Source organism: Tinamus guttatus, unplaced genomic scaffold, assembly GCF_059628265.1.
Source record: "Tinamus guttatus ecotype Peru unplaced genomic scaffold, ASM5962826v1 Tinamus_guttatus_pri_ptg000242l, whole genome shotgun sequence".
NCBI classification, from domain to species: domain Eukaryota; kingdom Metazoa; phylum Chordata; class Aves; order Tinamiformes; family Tinamidae; genus Tinamus; species Tinamus guttatus.
This window is the reverse complement of record NW_028288776.1, coordinates 2505615-2526802: the sequence shown is the minus strand read 5'-3', so window position 1 is coordinate 2526802 and position 21188 is coordinate 2505615. Positions and strand designations below refer to the sequence as shown.

Sequence of the window (21188 nt, the reverse complement as noted above, 5' to 3'; positions counted from 1 at the left end):
AACATTACTCAACATCTGGTTAAGCATTATAATACACCTGTTATTTTTAACAAATTTATTCATCAACAACAAAAATGTGAAGAGCAATTACCATAACTTACAAATAGTTACATTCCACAAGAAGTTAACGAAGATCGTACTTTTTAGCGAGCAACTTCAAAAATGTTAAAATTCTCTGGTATCTGTTTCACAGAAAATCCCCAATTTCAGTTTGGCCTATAGTTTATGAGAAATGCTCCTATGATAGTGAGACTTTTACATATAAATTTGTCCACCACGTTGCCATCTGACAGAATTGCTCATTTTTGAATGGCCATACATTAGGGGGAGTTAAACATTGCATAAATGAGTTTGTGATACGGCTGCTTTATAGGACAGAATGTAAGCAGCAACTGATTCATATTATCAGCTGAATTTTAACTCATCTTGTGTAAAAATACAGGGCCTTTCCAAGGCCAATATATTTTTAAGTGCACTTATCTTCCAGTGCAAGTTTTAATTCAGCCTTCCACCTACCCTACCACAATGACTCTCCTTATCACAGTGACAGCTATTTGCCATATTTCGCTCCTTGCTTGAGCACTAATTGATGCAACCATGAGCTTTCTGTTCCCAGTCCTCTTTGTAGGATAGCCAATAGGTACCACCAACCTTCTACTGTCATTGATCTCACTGCACTCATGTTTAAAAAAAAAGCCTTAATCATATTAACAGAACTGAACAACGTAATTGCAGAGTAGTTAACAATATTTGTATTAACACTACAAGTAATAGAATTTCTTCCATGGCTTCTGATTACTGCTTTGAGAATCATTCTAGAACCTGTTGTTTTTGAGTAGTTATAAATGTCATCTTTCCATGAAATTCAAGTCATCTCAAGCAGAGGTAACTATTTTTTAAACTTTTTTTTTTTTTAAGAGGCGTTTTGAAACATTTATTTAAACACCTGAATTCATCTTTAGCCTGAACTTATGTGAAACGAAGCCAGCGTGGAGAAGAGTCATCTAACAAATGTCACTGGTGATAATCTGGGTTATTTCCTACTATAGATCAATTACCACATGAACCGTTGCAAAAACACAAAGAAAACTGCCAGGTCTGCTGTCCTGTTTATCCACTCAGAGCACGTTTCTGTGCTGCTAATACTGCTGGAACTAACAATAAAAATATGAATAGCAAACTATTCCAAAAGCAACTCTGATAACTGCATTGAAAAGAAAAAAGCAGCTATACTGTAATTCATATTCATCAGTAAGTAAGCACCAAATGTCTTTATGGCATAATAAATAAGAAAGCATGCAAACAATATCTAAATGCCTGATAACAGTCACATGTGATAATTGCGAGAGGAAATATCACAGGATAAAAAGTTAATGTTCAAATCATTAACATATCCAAATAAGATCCTGTACTCTCCAAGAACTGCGGTTGATTGAAGAGGGGATGCCTGTGGAAAGTCTTAAAGGCTGGAATTGAATATTGTAATTGCAGTTTTGGCTTGTGCTCTTCCCACTCTATCCTATGGTGCAAAGGATCACTTTGGCTTCCAAATGACACCCTCCCCCCTTCAAAGAGCACTAAGATGGACACAGTTTTAAATAATAAGGAGGCAAAACATCTCTCCTCGCATTGCCTATTGTTTAGTTCATCCTGAAGCAGCTCTGTAAGTATATGGGTCTGTAAAAAAAGGATATAGTAGTAACGGAGTACAAGAGTGAGGTATGGGAAACTCTAATCTACTGGTGTCTGCAAGCTTCACATTCACTTTTGCTTTAATAGGCATTCTTGTTTGGTCTTGGTCCAGAACGAGAGGGATTACACTTTTCAGCCCAAGAAAAATAAGAGGATGCTGTGCAGTGAATGGAAGGACTAAAGCAGGCAAAAACATTAACACGACTCCCCATTTGATTATTCTCTGCAAGTCCACAGTCAGTCTGCTACATAATGCTGAACTTTTCAATGGTTGGTGTACACTAAATAGAAACTAATCATTCCATACTCCTTTCCCCACTGAAACAGTCACTGACAAACATCATGTACAGCAACTCCCCCACTTCTCAGGATTGTGGTGAGCACTCATGGACTAGGTCTTGTAGCTGTTTTTCTGCTTTCTGCATAGGCTTCCAACGCAGTGGCTGATACATTGCAAACTGCTCAGCAGAAGCCCTAAACTTTATGGGTGACAAATAACCACCTTGCAGAAGAAAAGCTTTTTTCTCTTTCTACAAAAAAATACCCCTGAATCTTAAGCAAATATAAAAACAATAAAACTGTTCTTGAAGCAATTTTTCCTTTTATTTTGTTCTGGTTATGAATATTAAAAGCAAGCAAAATACATCCTTTTTTATGGAATATTTAAACTCCAGCACACATACATAAGTCTTAAAATTTGACTACGTAAGTAATAAGGCTATAACTGCAATCGACAGGAAAAAGAAATGAGTGGAATATCTTTCATTTTCATTTTTGTCTCTTCAGTAACAATGCAAAAGTGCTACCATAAAAATATCATATTAAATCTCACGTCACATACTTATTTTTCCTCCTCCAAACCTCCTCCAAACTCTAGTAAAATTCTACACATGCAAGTGATAAATCGGCAGGAACGTCAACTTACCAAATTTGAATCACTGGGTGGATGATACTTCTCTGTGCCCATTCTCACCAGTCCATCATGATATAAAAATATTTTTAATGGATCACAGGAGGTTACAAGAATGTATATGCGTAAATCAAACTTGTAGCCTTCCATAAGAAAGGGTTTGTCAAGATACTCCTGGACAATCAAGTGATCTTGGGCCTGTAATTTTTCTCCATTTCTTACTAAAGAGATTCTGGTTAAAAACAAAAGTTAAATTTAAAAAAATACATGCGACATTGACACAACACTTTGAAATACATATTCATGGTCACACAGCTATGTGAGCAAAAGTCTAAGTCAAGAAAGAGACACGTATCTGATTTGAAGGGCTGAAAGGACTGACATTCACTCAAGTGGCTTTTACTTTTCTACCCTTCATAATACTTCACTGGATGAGAAAAAGGCAACAAGCCCTTTCAAAATAACTTTCTACTTCCCCTGATTCAACAGTCTGTAATAGCACATTCCTTCTGTGGTCAGGAATTGCTTGGCAGGATGACCACTCTCTAGCTTCTGACATTCTTCCCCGGCAGCTCTAAAAATAGGCTCCCATCCTTTGCCATAACGTCTGTCTGAGGTACAGATTTCCAAGAATTTTAGGGGTAACCTGAGAGAGCGACCTGGCATTTGCAGGACAAGAGACCACCTGGCATGACTGTGAATGGGAGGAAATTTCTGCATTCCGATTTGTCCACATCGGAAGGAAAAAAAAAAAAAAAAATCAGCAAGTTATAGACAGACAGCTCTACATTACAGAGGTTTTCAAATAACTTAATAGCTATTATTTTTCAGTGTATCAATATTAACTTTAACATTGAATTACTATACCTTTTTCATCTAATTTCTACCCTTCCTTTTACTATGATACATTTTAATGTTCTGGTGCTAAATACTTCTTGTATCCTGGAGTACTTTCCAGGCATTTCTCTGAAATACACTACCATCTTTAGCTTGTGAGGAGGGAAACTGAAATATACTTTTTTTCTGTTTTTCCCTGTGTATCTCTGTCTCAGACAATCTCAGCTTGGCCAAGACCATTTCCTGCTCCGGCATGGGTCACCTTCCAAAAGTGCAACTCCGGGCACATCCCCAACAGCACCTCCCTGTCATTTACCTCTCTTCTCTCCACTTCATGGTCCTTGCTTTCTCTCTTTTAAGTGTCTTCTGACTGCCTGCAGTTTTGCCATGCAATGGCACATTGGGGTTAGTTTCCAAGCTGTGTGGAACCAGCACAAAACAGTTCCTGGCCTCCTTCCCATGCAGGGCACCCCACAGTTCCCAGCTACCAAAACCCTAACCTTTAGGGCCAAACAATCGCACCTTTTAAGTCTAAGCACAATAGATTGATAAATACATAGTTCTGAAATAAAATTAATCCTGATCTTAAGAGTGACTTCAGTCTTATAAGAAGAGAAAGAATGTGGCATCCTCTAATTATGCCACATTCAGAACATGAAATAACATTTGCATCTAGCGTTGTTTCAAGTGTGCTAGTTGGTATGCATTTGTCCAATACATAAACTTCCTTATACTGCTCTTAAAGAAAACTCACACTAATACATTGCTCCAGACAATGTTGTAAATAGCACTAGAAAAGGGGAAGGGAGAAGCTCGTTTGATCTCAACATCTACAATTATTTATTTATTTACTTATTTATTTACCTTTGGAGGTTTATAAAATTTCACCTTTTGGAGGCAGGATGACTGAAGCTAACAGGCAACTTACCCATGTCCCATTGCACCATTAGCTGGTTTGACTATGAAAGTTTTCTGTCTACGTTTCTTCTTCAGTTCTTTTACATAGTTCTGAAACTGTGTATACTCTGCAGGGAAGATCCACGTTCGGGGAATGAAAGTATACTCCTGAGGCTGACACTTGATCATTCTGCATAAAAGTGTAATAGAGTTGAAATATTTTAACTCCTTTCGTGCATTAATGCTAAGGATTAAATAGCACTTACAAAATCTGATAAGGAGATTTCACCATAAAAGTAACAGGAAAACAATGATCTATGGTCAGTTAATAATATTTGATTCTTCATGATGTTCTCATATGCCTATTTTTAAGAACAACAAAAGCTGACTAATGCATTATTGCTTATTACCACATCTTATTATCTTACTATCTTATCAGCATCGAGTCTGTTGCAACTTCTGTTCAGATCATCACACGATTTAATGATATTCCTATGCTTAGGTGTAGGAAACTTATAATAGACCATGTGATTGTAAATATTTCCCTTCCTGACAGACACGCCTGTTCTTGCATTTTTTAGTAGTATTTTGGCATGTGTATTTATTTTCATATAGGTATAGATTTAGGGGGCTGTGCAGTTTTTTGGACAAATCCTCAATAGGGCTGGAGCGATAATATAATATCAAAAATATGAAGAAAGGAAGAAGTGTAACACTTCCTGGGTGGAACTGAAGAGGAAAGGAGGAAGCAAATTGTGTTCTAGAGCACAAAACAAATCTTATGATGCTTAATATATTATGTATTACTTAGGGGGAAATAAATAAATAAATAAATAAATCAACAACAACAACACATTCCTTTTGGGTCCGGAAGACCCAAAAGCCAAATTAAAGTTTCTGGCAAGCAAAGATTAAGTGTAAATGCGGACCAACTTTTTAAAAAAATAACAATAAAAATTTAAAAATAAAAATGGACCTGTGAATTTCATGGATATGAAAAATATTAACAAGGACAGAACTTAAAAGAAAGTGGTAGTAATTCAATAAGGGTGATTTGTTTTTTTCTGGACTTCAAAGACATTTCCAAAGCAAAGAAACGTAGAAAATTGACCTGGGTAAACAGAGTTAGTACCAAGTAACCTTGGGTAATTTGATACTATTTTAACATCAAGTGTGGACACATCTAAAATACAAATTTCCACAAACCAACAAAAGGTGAATGAAAGTTGAATAAAAAAGTCACCTGATATTTTGCCATGACCCTACCCAATACTTTTCATGCAGCAAGATGCCACTTTTTCTTTAAATGGCTCAGATGATGCCAGAAATTACAGAACTGCCAACCACATCTGTAAGAGCTGGACTGTGGCCAAGGCCAGTGTGTAACAGATACCCTGGCACCAGACTGCCTAGCCAGCTACCCAACAAACCCTCTGCCATGAACAGCAACAGCTCCAGGAGCTTTGAAGCACCACGTGACATTCAGGGCTTCTACAGCCTCATGGTAACTGTCATATTTAAAGATCTGGTTTGATACAAGCCATCACATATTCAGAGAAGTCAAGAAAACAGACAGACATTATGATTCATCATTTACTCATACCACTCTCTACCCACTAAGGTGTTATTAATTTGCTAATTGAATAGTGTATTTAGCCAGAACTTACCCCATTTTAATTCAGCAAGGGATTTTTGTGTTAGTTTCCTATTTCTATCCAAATTACTTACATATATATCCTGAAGTGTGTGTTACATAACAAATTTAAACTCATTTACAGACTTCAATACTTATACTCCCCACTCAGTGAATATAATTCCAGGGTATTATAGACATATTAATGTTAAAGCTGTGAATACATCAATATTATATGGCTTTTTTAATCTTACGCATAATTGAATAAACTATGAACACTTAATATAGTGAAGCTGAATACTTGTTATTGCTTATCAGTTATGGTGCTCACTAAAACTTTGAATAAACGAGTTCAGTGTTATTCTTTCCCTATCTGGTCCTATTCAGAAAATGGTTTTGTATCATCAACAGCTTGTTGAATCAAGACCTATTCCATTACAATAGCCCTATTTTCCAACACATCTGTTATCCACTACTGCATTTAATCACTTCTTTCCTGTGCTGCTCTGTCCTTCAGCCTTTGCAGTCCTTACCAGGAGGTCAGAGAATCAACAAAAAGTTATTGTTCCTCCAAGTGCTATTCTAGCTCCCAAATGTGGCCAGACTGCGCTTGTCTCTGACAAGCACACTTGTCAGAGTGCTTTTTGTGCAAAAGAATGTTTTAACATGTGGGTTACTAAAGACACGAATCATCAATCTAATAACATGGGTTCACTGTCTGTGCCTCAAGATCTTCTCACTGTGTTAGTGGATAGGTGCAGAAGAGAATGATTCCTGGAGCATGATCAGTCCATAAACATTTTAAATGTAAGCAAAGGTAAAAGGAGGGTAAAAGACCATCCATGTCCGTGTTCTTTCCCAGTCATTCTGTAAACCTTCTCACCACAAATTGCATTCACATCTAGCAATGACATGAGGAAGATCTCTGAGACCACTTACAGAAATCAGAACCCATTAATCCTACACTATCACCTAATTTTCTATTGTTTTCCCCTCTCTCAGTATGCTGATTATTTCCCTTCAAAATGATACTCATGCCTCCTTTTGTTCTCACTACATTCCCGCTTCTATCTATTCAGTTACTCTGTGTCCCTATATTTTCCCTTTTGTCCTCCTCTTCCACATTACACGTGTCACATGTTACACAGCTCCCAAGAAATGCAGCTGTCTGTGCACTTGCCATCACATCTGTAAGACGTCTGTAATAAAATGTAATGAAATCTTTTACCAAATCCCTTGTGTTCCTCTACACCTCAATTTCTACTCATCTCCTCTTCTCCATTTATGACCCATTTATGCAATTGTCGCAAAATACTACCATGTACAACAATGCTAAATATGCAAATTTTTCCTATATTCAATTCTAAATCTTGCATTATATATCATTCTATGAAAAAATTTTGATGCTGTTTGTTTACTTCCCTAAACAAATGGATGTGGAGATAAAAAAAAAAAAAAGTAAATAAGTTCTGGACATCTGCAGCCTCTCTTTGAAAAGAAAAAGAAAAAAAAAAACAAAACAAACAAGAAAAAAACATTGTTCTTTGTTGTCCTGATGCTTCATTGCCTCATCCAAATCCGAGCGCAGTACTTGATGGTACTGAAAATGCAACTGTTAAAGGAGCTGTCTAAGAAAGTGATCATTGTCATCAACAATTCAGCACCATCTCAAGGAAAACTAGCCAAATTCAAATGTGGGATGATCCAAAAAACAGTATGTGTTTTTTGGAAACAAGTAAACAAGTAAATAGAAAAGACTGTATGCGAAAAAGCAAGCACAGAAGTAGATTCTACACTGCTCTTCTGCACAGAAGAGCAGCTTTACAGAACTGCATTCCTCCATTCCACGCCTTCCCAACCACATACAATTGACCTGTTTTAACATACGTGCGTGTATCCCACAAGCCGTATCACTTCGATTTTTGTAAATTATAAATGTCAAGTATTAAATTGTGAGGCCAGTATTATGAAAAACAGAGTGATAAAACCCTGGGGTATCTCCTGACATTAAGCGACATTATAACACGTTTTACTTGGAGTTACCCTATCGGAGAAAGCATTCCACTTATGTGCATACTCATATTCAATACCTTCAGAAAGTGCCCTAAGCTGAGAAATCAGCAGGTTGAAAGGGAGACATCAGGCTCCATTTCAAAATAATGTGAGTGTGATAACATAGCTTTTTGCCTTTTAAGCACACACATTACAGAATTACATATACAATGATACCACTGCTTACCATCCCGACCAAAATTGTGCCATTAGCTATTTGGGTCTGTGCATTATCTCACCTCTATGTTTTTACTTAGAGTTTTGGTCTGGAGGGGGCAGTGAGAAATGCCTGCATAGCATTCATTGATGCAGTGGGGTTTTGGACCACAAGTAGAACACAAGCCAATAGCAATGCCAATATTTGCATGAGAATATTATTTTTGCATACTATTTCAGCATTCACAAAACAGAAAAGGGAGAACAAGTGAGAGAAGATACCACAGGAATTACAGAAATACATAAAATCCAATTCTGTTTTGGTAATGGTGCAGTATAGGTAAGATTTGGGTCCAAAACATTAAGTTATGTTTAATTGGTGTTTGAAGTAACCTAGGCTAGAAGAATCAAAATATCCACACCTATGTCTCCCTAAACTCTTACTTATTACCAAGCAGATGAATCATTATTTAGCATTGTTTGCTTATAGGTCTTATTCACAGATTCTTAGCTAACATAATTCCTCTGAGCCCAGTTATTTCACGACAGTCAAAGAATTCATTGAGACAAACGAGTCTCTCTGACTTTCCTATACACACTAAGACAGTTCACATTTTTGCACTGATAAATACAAAAATATAGTAATTACTTTAAATGAATTAGTCGTTCCTCCTATTCTACCATTACCCATTACAGTAACTAATAATTAAATTCCCTACCCCTCCTTTTGCAGCATGTAGCAAGGGAACTGAACTCAAAGTATTTTCCACTGGAGTCAATGGAAAAGATACAATAGTCCACTCAGATGCTACAGAGCCAGGATCAAAGCCAAGGCTATTAAGGAACACTGGAAAGTATCCCTGGATCTATTATAGCCTGTCACTAAAAATAAACTGACTTCACAAGTGGTAAATTAGTATAGTATTGCATAATAACATGGCTGAAAAACTTCTTAATATTAGAAGAAAAAGATTACTTAGTCATGTTTCTTGCCAGAAAATCCTTTCTGCAGATCTCTCCCATTCCTGGAAAATGGTTGATTCTCTGAGGTAGGAGAGAAAAAAAAATGAAAGGAAGTTGAATTTTTTTAGTTTTCCTGTCATAATTACAAGCAATCATTTAAAACATTCAACTACATATTCACGGAAACATAGTTAATACTAAATATAAATCATCCCAGAGAATATCTTACATTAATCTGGATATTCCTAACACTACTCAAGGTGCTATAAATTACATTCTTCTCTAATAGATTTTCACTTGAGTATTCCCATTTCACTTTTCACATACTTGAGTATCCCCATTTCACATGATTTCACTTCATATAAAAGCAGGATCTATCATTCTTTTATTCAAAGTTATCAAGGAACACAGAATGTTGTCACAATGTAATGGTAAAAAAAAAAAAAGATTTATTTATTCACAAAAACTAGGGAGAGAGGCTCTGCTTAACTTACTGCTTAAAAGCTTATGAGCAACTTATAAATGATGTTTTGCATCTTCTTTCAAACTCTTTCATCATTCATAACACCCACTGGCAGACAAAATCATGAGAACAGCCCCAAATATTTAAACACCAGATTCCAAATGGTGTGAACAAATAACTCTGGAAAAGAAAATAGGATTAAGAATATGTTGTTGGTTTTGTTGCAGTTTGGTTATTTTTGGTTTGTGTTTTCTCTCCATACAGATGTTAACTGACCAAGTGTGACATATTAAGCAATGTTCCAGCATGAAACAGTTTATTGGCCCTTCAGAAACACTATCTTCTACTCTACCTGGTAGTTTCGAAGCTCAGCAATCTTGTCTTGTTGCACAGCACAATCACTCCAAATAAGATTTGCTGTTTCATCTTCATCGCGTGTTTTCACAAACCCCATTTCTCGTATTACTACACGCACTACAAAGAAATGGCATCATTTAGAAATATCCTGAATATCTAAAAGATATATTCAAGATTTAAAAAAAAAATAAGATTTTGAGCTTTTTCAATATTCCACCCTTCACCACAGAATATTATTGGAACACAGGTTATTGTTTAAGTTGTAGCACTTCCTCAGTCTTTTGAGGATCTGTCACTATAGGACCCTCTATGAGCTCGGAAGCACAGCACAAAGCAATGGGAACTGTGAAGAGCTTCAAGGCATTCCACACAATGATTTAGTCAAAGCTCACTTGCACTTCAGTGGCTTTAAGATTTTATCTTAGCAATCATATATGTTAAATTTAAAATGGTGATCAATATAATTGTCACTGCAGATAGGAAAAACAGCTTCACAAATCAAGGTACAGTAGTTGAAAGAGCAAAGGAAGAGAAAATGAAAAAAAAAAAAGAGAAAAGTTTGGAAAAAGTTGTGGCATTACCCAAGTTCTAGGAGAAGAACTCACAAAACAAATACATAACTTTCTATGTTAAACTATCCATTCTGCTGTCTCACTAAGGAATTTGTTCTAATACTACAATCCCCTAAAAGGATGTATTTCTGGATTTTTTTTTTCCCCGGCTAGAAAGAGTTTTGTCTTTTTGTTGGGTTGGTTTGGGATTGTTTTAGGTTCAGTGTGACTTTTTTTTTTTTTTGAGTGCTATCAGAACAAACTGATCATGCAAATTATAGGCTGAATAGAAGCATATTTAGTGTCATTGTTTACTCTTAACCAAGAGTCAGCACCCACCTCCCAGACTCTTCTCACATTCCACCAAAAGCCTGAATTATAATGTTGGTCCTACAAACCTGTTATTTGAAGTGCTGAAGCCAAATTACCCTATTCTACTTTTGTATACTTTCTTTTCTACAAGAGAAAGACAAACTACAAATGTAGAATGACAGTCGCTGCAAGTGTCAAAATTTAAAAGACGAGTAGATTTTAATCACAAAATCTCTATATAAAGGATCCCCATATTTAATATCAAATTCACACTTCTCATCTTTTAACACATACGCAAATCATTTTTTTTCAGCTTCTTCAATTAATTGAATTTTTGCATTTCAAGGCCTTTTCCTGAGTAATGAATGAAGAGTAATAGATGCAGTGTTCAAAAGTATCCACTACATGTTAAAAAAAAGAACAAGGGCTTCTTAGAGAAGTGACTCTCTGGAAGTGACTCACTGTCAGCTTGTTGCAGTCCATTAACTCACCCCATTAGTTAGTAATTCATTCACATCAAGGACTATTACAATGAAAACAAAATATGTAGTTTCCTACCAATTTCATATTTTGTGCCAGCAACATTTGCAGTGATGACTCCATGCTTCTTCTTCTTGGCTTTTCTTTTAATCGTGCCTTGATAAGGCAGTTCCGAACTCAAAGTCAGACGAGTGGTTCCATGGTTATCTTTGAAATATAATGTTATAACAATCAACTGGATTACACCTCAAAAAATTTAATCTGTTACAAACAGAGTTAATCTGTTACAAACATTTAATTAATTTTGACTTAGAGATACAAGTATACTGAAATAATTAACAGCATATATTAAAAATGCATAACTTACCTCCCTCATTAGGCAAGGATGGCATTATAGTCTAGGAGGGTACAGAAGCAGAGTCCACGTTCCCAGAAAACGATGGGGCTGCCAAAGCCAAATTATTTAAAGCTCTAGTTATACCATTTTAATCTCTGGTTGCAGCAAGTATTAATTCTGAAATAAGCAGATACCAGCATTAAAAAATAAGAAAGAGTTTTACAGAGCAATTTTGAAAAAAAAAATGTAATTATGAAACTATTTTTTAGCAACAAGCCAGAAGTTAATATTTCTTTTACAGGATTAATCAAATTATTGCAAACATTAAATTTAGATCATTACGCTTTGATTGTGCTGTTTCAGAAAAAAAATCATTTTTGGCATAAGAATATATTATTTCCCTTTGTTATTTTCATTTGTGTGTAAAAGAATTAGGGGTGAAAATAATTCAATTAGATCAATGCCTCAAACTATTTCTCCACAAATGTCATTAGATTTATGGTAAATTTAAACCCTATTATACGTAAAAATTTAAAATCATGTAGTACGTACTATGCATTTTAAGGTACCAAATGGGAAATAACTGAAATTACCATAATGATCATTTTTTTAGTTTTCATTTTTAATTGATTTCCCAGTTATCACTTGTCACAGTCAGTTTAAGGATACCACTAACAATTTCAAAGACACATTAGGCTGTCAAGTATCTACAACTATCAGTTTTTAAAGCAAGTATTCACATAAAATGCTATTTTTCATGTCTATGGTACCAACAGAAATTTCTAAATCTTTTCTGAATGTTATGCAAGATATGAAACTTAACCTGTAAGAACAACTACCTAAAAGATTAAAGAAACCGTCAGGAGTAGAACACTCCTGTATGTGATAGCATGACTTTTGGTGCAAAACAAGTCTGACAAAATTGGGCAAGATGCAAATTAGCAAAAATTACCAAAACATTAATTGTAAATTGCTTGCATGAGAGAGAGAGAGAGGGAGAAAATTACCATATATGTTAATAATAGGTCATACTTTCCTTAATTCAACTAATGCAAGAGGATAAAAATAACAGACTACGATATTTTTGTGACTGTAGCTAGTGTACAAATTCTGCTTTGGACCAAGAAAAACCAACTCCCCTCTCAGCCACCCAATGGAGTTGCACAAACACCCACTGAAACACAATCCTGTGTATTTATTCAGGGAGTAAGATCAGGAGATATTTCATACACAGATGCAATATTTGACAATAATGGTAACTCTCAGCCTCACCTATTTAATCTTTTACAACACTTTGCTGCAGCAGAACACCCCCAAACTGAACTAAAACTGCTGGATCATTTTGAAGCTCGAATGTTCTGTTGTCATCATTTCAGAAGGTGCCCTGAAAGTCCTAGAGCCCACTACACTAATAAAATTAGACACAAAGATATGAAGAGTAAAGCACTCACCATACTAAAAAGCACTAGTAAGGAAAAGCAATACCAGACACATTGCCTCTGGGAATATTGTGTGTTATCTGTTTCTCAAGCTAAGAATACCGCCAGAGTCCAAGACACATTCAGTTCCTGGAAATAATACTTAAGTACTTCTGTCGGCCAATTATGGATTTGTAAGTACATATTCAAATTCCTAGCAGTTGTTCTTCAGCTGTGCTGGCTAAAAGCTTTTAAGCAATTTGGAAAAATATGTCAAGGAGGCTAATACTTCCTTGGGAGAAATGCCAGCCCTTACTAATTCACCATGATTTATATGCTACAAAATGGTAATAAAAATTGGACAACCCAAGAGCTTTCATCGAGCTTGTAAAAAAAAAAAAAATCTACCAGAAAGTACTGCCAATGAATTTTATTTTCAAGCTGGACCATACACTTTACAATTGCACTACACTGTTGACTTACTGTTTTTCTTAATACATAAATTATTCTTTTACAAATGCAGGTTTAAGTACAGAGTAAAAACACTTAAGTTTCATGACTTTCAACTAAGCAATGATCCTTCAGATGGGCAGACTATCAGCAGTACAGATTAATATATTTACAGGAATTTTGCCTAGACCAGACAGCTATGGAAATGCGCAGCAAGGTTTTATCAATGAAGATGCTCCATAGGATCAACCCTCACAGTAAACCTGCAATGGTTTCCCAGCCCAGGGTTTAGGCGAGCAGCTCTCTAACTGGCAGAGCAGATTCCTCGCAGGACGTAGGCATGTGTCTCTGCAAGGAACAAGAGATGGGCTCACGCTGGGGAATGCAGAGGAGATGGAGCTGCAGCTGCAGACAGACAAGCCCCGGGACACTGCGGTGCGGTTCTACAAACCCTGGCAGCCACCAGCTGCTGTGTCACCAGCTTCACTAGAGCAGGAATCATCTCAGATTAACCTAGAATCTGCGTTTCACTACAGCAACATACAGGCTTCTCTATCTAATGACCTACCTGGAAGACCTGCTTTCTAAGGGAGGGCTTTAAATAACACGGGAGAAAGTATTGTATTTCCAAACTGGGAGCAACAAAGCTCGCTTAAGCTTGGCAAATCTGCTCTCAGGAATCTCTGATTTCACATAGGGAAAAAATAAGAACACTAAAATCACGATGCACAATTTAGTTCAGGTTTGTTGCTCACCCATATTAAATCAAGAACGGCAGACAAAGCAGCTTGGGAAAGAGAAACCAGCATGCCTTCATCACACTGACAGTTTTATACAAATCAACCCTTTGAGCAGAAGTGTTCTGGTGGGAATGAAATATGTGATGTGACCCACAGAGTCACCTGGCAAGGTGAGAGGGGCCACAGGAGAGCCGTGCCAGACTTGAGGCCCTAGGAGGAAGGAAGCACACTGACAAATGCAAAGGCCACCAGAGGAGGAGCTCAGCAGCACGGGGCAGACACTCTTCCTGCATGGGGAACGCTGTTGTACACCACAGGAAGAGCTCCAGCCCACCTAAGGGATTAAGATGAGCAAGGCACAGCAGAAGCAACTGGGCAAAGGCAGCACCAAAGGTGCTGGAGGCTGCAAGGCCTCGAGGGAAGGGCAAGGAGCAGAGGCAAGAACAGCTGAGCACATTAGGAATGGGGCTGCCAAAGAGGAAAGAGGGCTTAATGCTAAGAAGTTGTTTTCACCTACTAATGCACATTTTGTACAATTCAAGCCAAAAAGGAACACTGATGAGACATTCCTTCTCACATCTTCAGCGACGCAGGAGTGCTGAGTCCTGCTCTCCTGCATGTCATCTTAAGAGATAAGGGCGGCTTAGGCACGTCCTGACCTCTCCCAGGACACACCTTCCGGCTTCTCCCACCCCTGTATCCATTTCAGAACACAAAACGATTCTTCAAAACGTCTTGCCTTTTTTTTTTTTTTTAAATAAAAAATTCTGCTGGCCTATAGAAAAGTATTTTTACACAAATCATCCTTCCATTTCTTCCCCAATTTATTTTTCTATATTATTCCAAGTGACCTTTGACTGGCATAACCCTTCACTATTGAGTCCTGATACAGTGCGAAGCTGAAGTTATTTACGGTTGGACTTGATCTTGAAGGTCTTTTCCAGTCGTAACAATTCTGACTCTGAACTGCATGTCCTCAAAGCTTTCCCCTTGAAAGAAAGGGTAAGCAAAAGGCTGAAATACTCACACCAAACGAGAGTTGAGTCAAAATAAAACTTAAAATAAGGCAACCTGTGATTAGATTCCAAAGAACCCACAGGTCAGAGAGGTTGTATATCAAAACACGAATCATACCATTAGCTATGGAATCACTACTGTGCACCTTAACAAAAGCAGCCTAGCTTGCATATGTATATTTAAAATAGATCTGGAAAAGTAATAATACTAAAATAATCTACTATCAAAAAACTCCCAGGACCAAAGCAGAGATAATGAAGACTATGTTTTGAACGGGAACCTCTTCTTTCCAGCTATTATTGGATAATATAGTACATAGTCTGTGTAGTTTTTCAAATGGTATGTACTTGACTTCAGAGCTTAAGTCAAAGCACATATAACAAAACCTCTGAAAGACAACCAACTTTAAGTTTCTTCCTATTTTATCCTATTTCTGTATTTACGTAGGCAAAATCAGATTGTGAGTTTTATTTGAATTCTCTGGATTCTTCCACACAGACAAGTAATCTCTTACCAATGCTGGAATATTTTAGTATAGATATTAAGGTGAGCAGATTGCTCTCACCCAAGTCCCTCAGCGTAACTCGCGAACGCTCTGACAGCAGCGAGCAACAGCTCAGCAGCCAGCAAGAAATGCACCCAGCTCCTGACATAAGGAGCTTTCCCTCGGGAATGGAGGCTGACTTCAAATCTAGTTACATAACTCGGCACATGACCATAAGGGTGGAAGGACAGCAGCACAGTGCCGCATTCCCAGGCCCCAATTATGTGGGAACACAAGACAACAGAAATTTCACAGAAACATGAAAATCAAAGTGAAGGTAGTCTTCAGAGCACAGCAAAACATCTGAGATCCATTTTTTTTAATTAGTTTTGTCCCCTCTTTTTGTTTTTTTTTTAATAGTGATCCTTCTGATTATATACATATATATATACACATATATAAAGACCTTCCTTTGCATATTGAATTCTTGAGATGAAGAAAAATTCCCTAAAATAAGAATAAAAAAAAGATGCCACGTGAGATCTTGCCCAATTACATAGAATTACAATGTGCTCTTGAACCAGAATTGAATTATAAAATGCAGACTCAAAATGAGATTATGACATTAACAAAAATGATAAGAGAAAAGCCTTTACTAATATCCTCAAATAACAAGGCAACAATTTGCAGCTATTAAACTACAGAATTAAAAGCATCAGATCCTTTCACAATTTTTATTAAGTGTCTAGAAGAATCATGGCTGACCAATCTGGTGCTAACGTGCTAAAGGAACAACACATGGGAACATTCTCACTCCTGTAAGGAATTCAGCATGCAAAACGCAAACCACATCTTGATGCTCAAAGCATCATCGAAATGATAAATTTGTTTTTAAAAGGCTATCTGTCAACTAGCTTAAAATGAATAAACATTAGGGCTCAGTTCAAAGCATTCCAGAGCAAAGGAAATTTATTAACTTCAGCAGTATTTGATCTCAACAAACGAAATAAGATGTTTGTTTAGCAGCTCTTTTGAATAAAGTTAATAACAGAGTTTCAGATGTTTGAGGTGCTAAATAGACAGCTATAAGCTATACAAAAATAAAAATGGCACAACTGAACATAACTTAAACTCTTTTGAATCACATGCAGTTCTGTAAGACAGTTCTCCCAATCTGACTCTGACTTATCTCAAATATTTTATCAAAGCAACCAGCATTTTTAAAGTTTGCAAAATTTGTCTAAACTACCAAACATTATAGCGATGGTGACAGCACTCCGCCGCCGAATCTACGACTTACTTTTACATTAATGTGAGTATAACCTTAAAACTGCAATTTCACTTCTGAGATCAGGTTCAGCAGAAATCGGTCTTAGATTTCTTGCAGCATAGCTTGTATAACAAATACAATATTACAGCACCTATTCAGTAAACTGCAAGTACAAACTATGCTGATCCTTTCAGCCTTCTTTCAAAACATACACAAAAGAGATGATTTCCTAGTGTCAGTTACATCATTTAGTCAGATATGTCACTACATTTGGGCATTACATCAGCTAGGCATAGCTATGCAGAACACCTGGACTTCTATAGAGCCCGTTTCAAGAGACTTTCCTTTGCATTGACCGACTTTGCTCTTAATATAGGCTGCTCTGCAGTTTAACATTTCACAGAAATTTTGTGTCACTAAGCATGGATGCCTGATCTGAAAACCAGGAAATTTATTAGAGGCTGTGAAATGGTTGAAATCTCACAAGGCAGGAGTTTCACATGAAATACTTGTTTCTTACTCATAATTTAGGGACCAGGATTGGTCACAAAATTTTTTCTCCTCCCTCCACATTTTCAGTGCTGCTGTGAAGGAATACTGTTTCTTCTTGCTCTCGCATTCATTCTTTTTCCAAAGGAAACCCTCCAAATCTTGGCCAAATTTAAATCAAAGTTTCCAAAGCTGAAGCAAAAAAAAAAAAAAAAAAAAAAAAGACCTTCAAGACCTTCTAAGTGTTTCATAGCAGAGTACACAATGTGACTATCTGCTAGTTTGTTCTCACCTTTCCAGAAGCCTGGATGAAAGTGATAACGTTATTCCAGACTGGTGGCAAAACAATTAGTATAGAGTTGTGTACCTCTGCTCCTAATACTGAAAGCAGAAAGCCAATCAGAAAGACATAACTACAATAGGAAGGCCAATATTTTTACCTATTTCTTGTTCAGTAAAACAGAGGAAATACATTAATTGATAAGGCAAATGAAGGGAACCTTTAGGATGGTAATAAATCACTAATTTATAAGGAAAAATGCAGGTAACTTTTGATAAATATCATCTTCATTTAGCATTCATAAAGGCAAGAAAAAAATATTAGAAAAATGGTTCAAATATATTAAAGAGCAAGCAACCATGTTTGCATAGACCAAAATCTGAGTTTTAAAACATACAGCTCCGCATCATTTTCTACTAAAAAAATAACACAACTCTTTTCTTGTACTTGCTGTCAGCACAGAGCATAGACAACGCACATTTGCCATACCACTGCTCATCACTTCAGTAAGTGCTGGCAACACTATAAAACTGCTAGGAGGTTAGCATTTCACTAACTCAAAAATAGAGCATTTTACTAATTCTAAAGCAGTGTTCCTTTGCCCACGGTCACAGCCAGTTTCACTGAACGCCACTGAATTGAAATATCTGATGATCCATACCCTACACTAGAGCACACAAGCCACCTCATCTGCTCCCTGCAGGCAGACCAGTGTGCTACGTATCACCCCTGCCACCCTACATGAAACGTTCCATTTGAAAGAAACAGCTGCTGGACCCCTCTGATTTCTCTTGGGAAACACAAGTGTAGGAAATTGTGGTCTGCCAACCACTAAGGGCTAATGCTCTTTGTGGCGAGACAGCCATGGCCACTAACAGAAGATATGCAATAATGAGCAAAAATAATTATGAGTAATAGTAACATTAGGATCAGGCATACAAAATATGGTTTAATGGGGAAAATGCTAGAGAGGTAAGTTAGGAGAGGAGTAGAGCCGTGGCACTTGTGTGAACATCTCTGTTCAGCTTATGATTCTGTCATGTACCATACCTGACCTTCATTACAGCATGCCAAAATACACCAACATGCATTACCAGGTGCTTTCAATTGCATCCATCACACATGATCACCACTGAAATTGACCCATTTCTTGCTGTTTCTATCCTTCCCAAAATATTAATTTCTCTACCAGAAGCATCACATAGACATCTACAAGACAGGACATTTTAATATTTTACATGTGTCAGAATATTTGCCTTTACATAGTGTAATTGAATGAAAAAATAAAAAAATTAACGATACTGCAATTGCAATGATGCCTTATAATATAACATACCCCTGAGGGGAGATGTATTGAGAACTGTGAATAAAGAACATTGTTAGAGGGCTTCTCTTCAAACATGTAACTCCCCCTCACTTGAGTCAACTTGGTGGCATTAGCTCCAAGTGAAAATGGCCCCAAGTACCACAAGACAGGAACACAAGTATGGGTAAGGCCACTTCTACAGACATTCATGTATGTTAAAAAGCACCCTATCACGTTGCCTCTGCCCTTGCACCTGGTAGGTTCCAGGTCTACACTTGATAGATCAGCTTCAGCCCTTCTGAACGCAGACTGTGACCACGAACTGCGGCTCGCAGGAGCTCTCGCTGGGAACTACATCCCCCAAGCTCACACGGCGCCGCAGCAGACTGTGCTGTAGTTTGGCAGCAAGGAGGGCACAGCAGCCCGAAATCCACGCTGACTTTCGCTTGCAGTTTCAGAACCTGATTCGAAAGCACTAAGTAAAGCTCCAAAGCTGGGTATGCAACCAGGGGTGCCCAGGAGCTATACCCAGGCACAGTTCTCTTGACCATGAAGTACAAACACGGTGCTCCGACCCCACCACTGAATTGTTTATCGTATTCTACCGACACTATCTTTTATTACTATAACCTGCTCAGCTCCACTGACAGTATCTGCACATGTTTATAAGGTTGCTAACTGGACTCCAATATTTCAATCACTAGGCTAAATAATTCTACTTTCTAAAGAATAAGTGATAGTTAGAAATTCTTTCAGTAGACCTACACTATCACTAAGACCACTGCAACTACTTAGTGCTATTAATATTTTACTAATAGGTGATAAAGTTGGATGGAAACTCCAATAGCACATCTCAACAAAAGCAAGCTTTCCTTCCTAGAGTTTAGTATTTGCAACTTGATAGGACCACTGATTTTGAAAATACTTCTACAAATAAAGACATGAGAAAAAACAGCAGTTTCAAAAGAATTCAACTCCACAGCCTCTCTAGCTAGAATCAACCCAATTTAGAAAAATTCCTAAGGCTGAAATGTTTCCAATCCCCCTGTGTTATGCTATTTTTATCAACTGTAGGGGATCTAAATAGAGTCACTACCCTAATGAGACAGTAATAAGATGCAATTCCAATATCCTGTTATAAGAATATTTTGCACATATACTGATCACCTATAGAAATACAGCATGTAGTGAAAAAGCCTAGAAAAATACTGTGCCTTAAATATTGACCACAAACTAAGTACTTAACAATACCCAAAACAAGAAAGTGAAGCACATCAGACTGTGAATACTAGTTTGGCTAAGAAGAACAAAGAAGCATGAGAAAAAATCTACAAAAATTATTTCCACGATATGCTTGAACTCGGATGAGCAGAATAACATACCTTCGGAATCGTAAGTGCTGCATCGCCACTGCAGCAACGTAGTGCTGAGCAGTTTTATTTTGTCACACGCTGCCTCTGAGCTACAGAGAACATCCTGACGATGACACTGGAGGTCTGACTAGAGGCTAAAATAACGGAGGAAAAACAGAGGAGACGCTTGACCTACACGGGCCTATTTCCCTTCAAGACTTTGATCATAGCAGTGGCATAGTCACATGTTTGGAACAATATCAGAGCCAGCTCTGTCCTCATCCATCTCATGGTCAGCTCCCAAAAAGGAACATTTAAAAGTAATTTGCTCTAGTGTGTGCGTTTGTTTTGAAATAGGAAAAAGTCTTTGGTAGGTTACTTTAGAACCACGCTTGAGATATGCACTGAAATAAGAGTCCCGAGCTGGAGGCTACAGCAGCAGGGTATTTAATTTAAGATGATTCAATTTGATTCCTCCTTACTTTACCTTAAAAGTATACCTTAAGGTTAATCTTTTAAGGGACATTCAGGCAAATACATGCTTACTGTTAAGTTATTCATTTTTAAATATTAACAAGAGATTATTATATTAATTACTATGTTATCGTTTAACATACTGTACTTTAATAAAAGTATCATCATTTTATCATACATAATAATAATGTATAATAATAATAATTTCATAATTTTATAAAATTCTCATAAAATAAACCAGTGCTGGAAACTGGTCTGCACAGTTCAA

At 37.0% G+C, this 21188-nt stretch overlaps 1 protein-coding gene across 4 annotated transcripts in view; it reads right to left on the bottom strand.

Annotated features, from left to right (window-relative positions):
* The window catches only part of TTLL7 (tubulin tyrosine ligase like 7), a 64451-nt gene that overhangs the window by 33073 nt on the left and 10190 nt on the right, over positions 1–21188 (bottom strand). For all 4 annotated transcript variants that reach the window (XR_015913458.1, XM_088526044.1, XM_088526043.1 and 1 more), the window contains exons 2-7: positions 11671–11817; positions 11382–11510; positions 9956–10077; positions 9154–9221; positions 4368–4526; positions 2618–2834 (exon numbers count right to left, since the gene is read on the bottom strand). Coding sequence is in view for 3 of the 4 variants with exons in the window: in XM_088526044.1 (XP_088382170.1) it covers positions 2618–2834; positions 4368–4526; positions 9154–9221; positions 9956–10077; positions 11382–11510; positions 11671–11695 (720 nt within the window). In the remaining variant the exon portion in view is untranslated. The remainder of the gene's footprint in view (positions 1–2617; positions 2835–4367; positions 4527–9153; positions 9222–9955; positions 10078–11381; positions 11511–11670; positions 11818–21188) is intronic.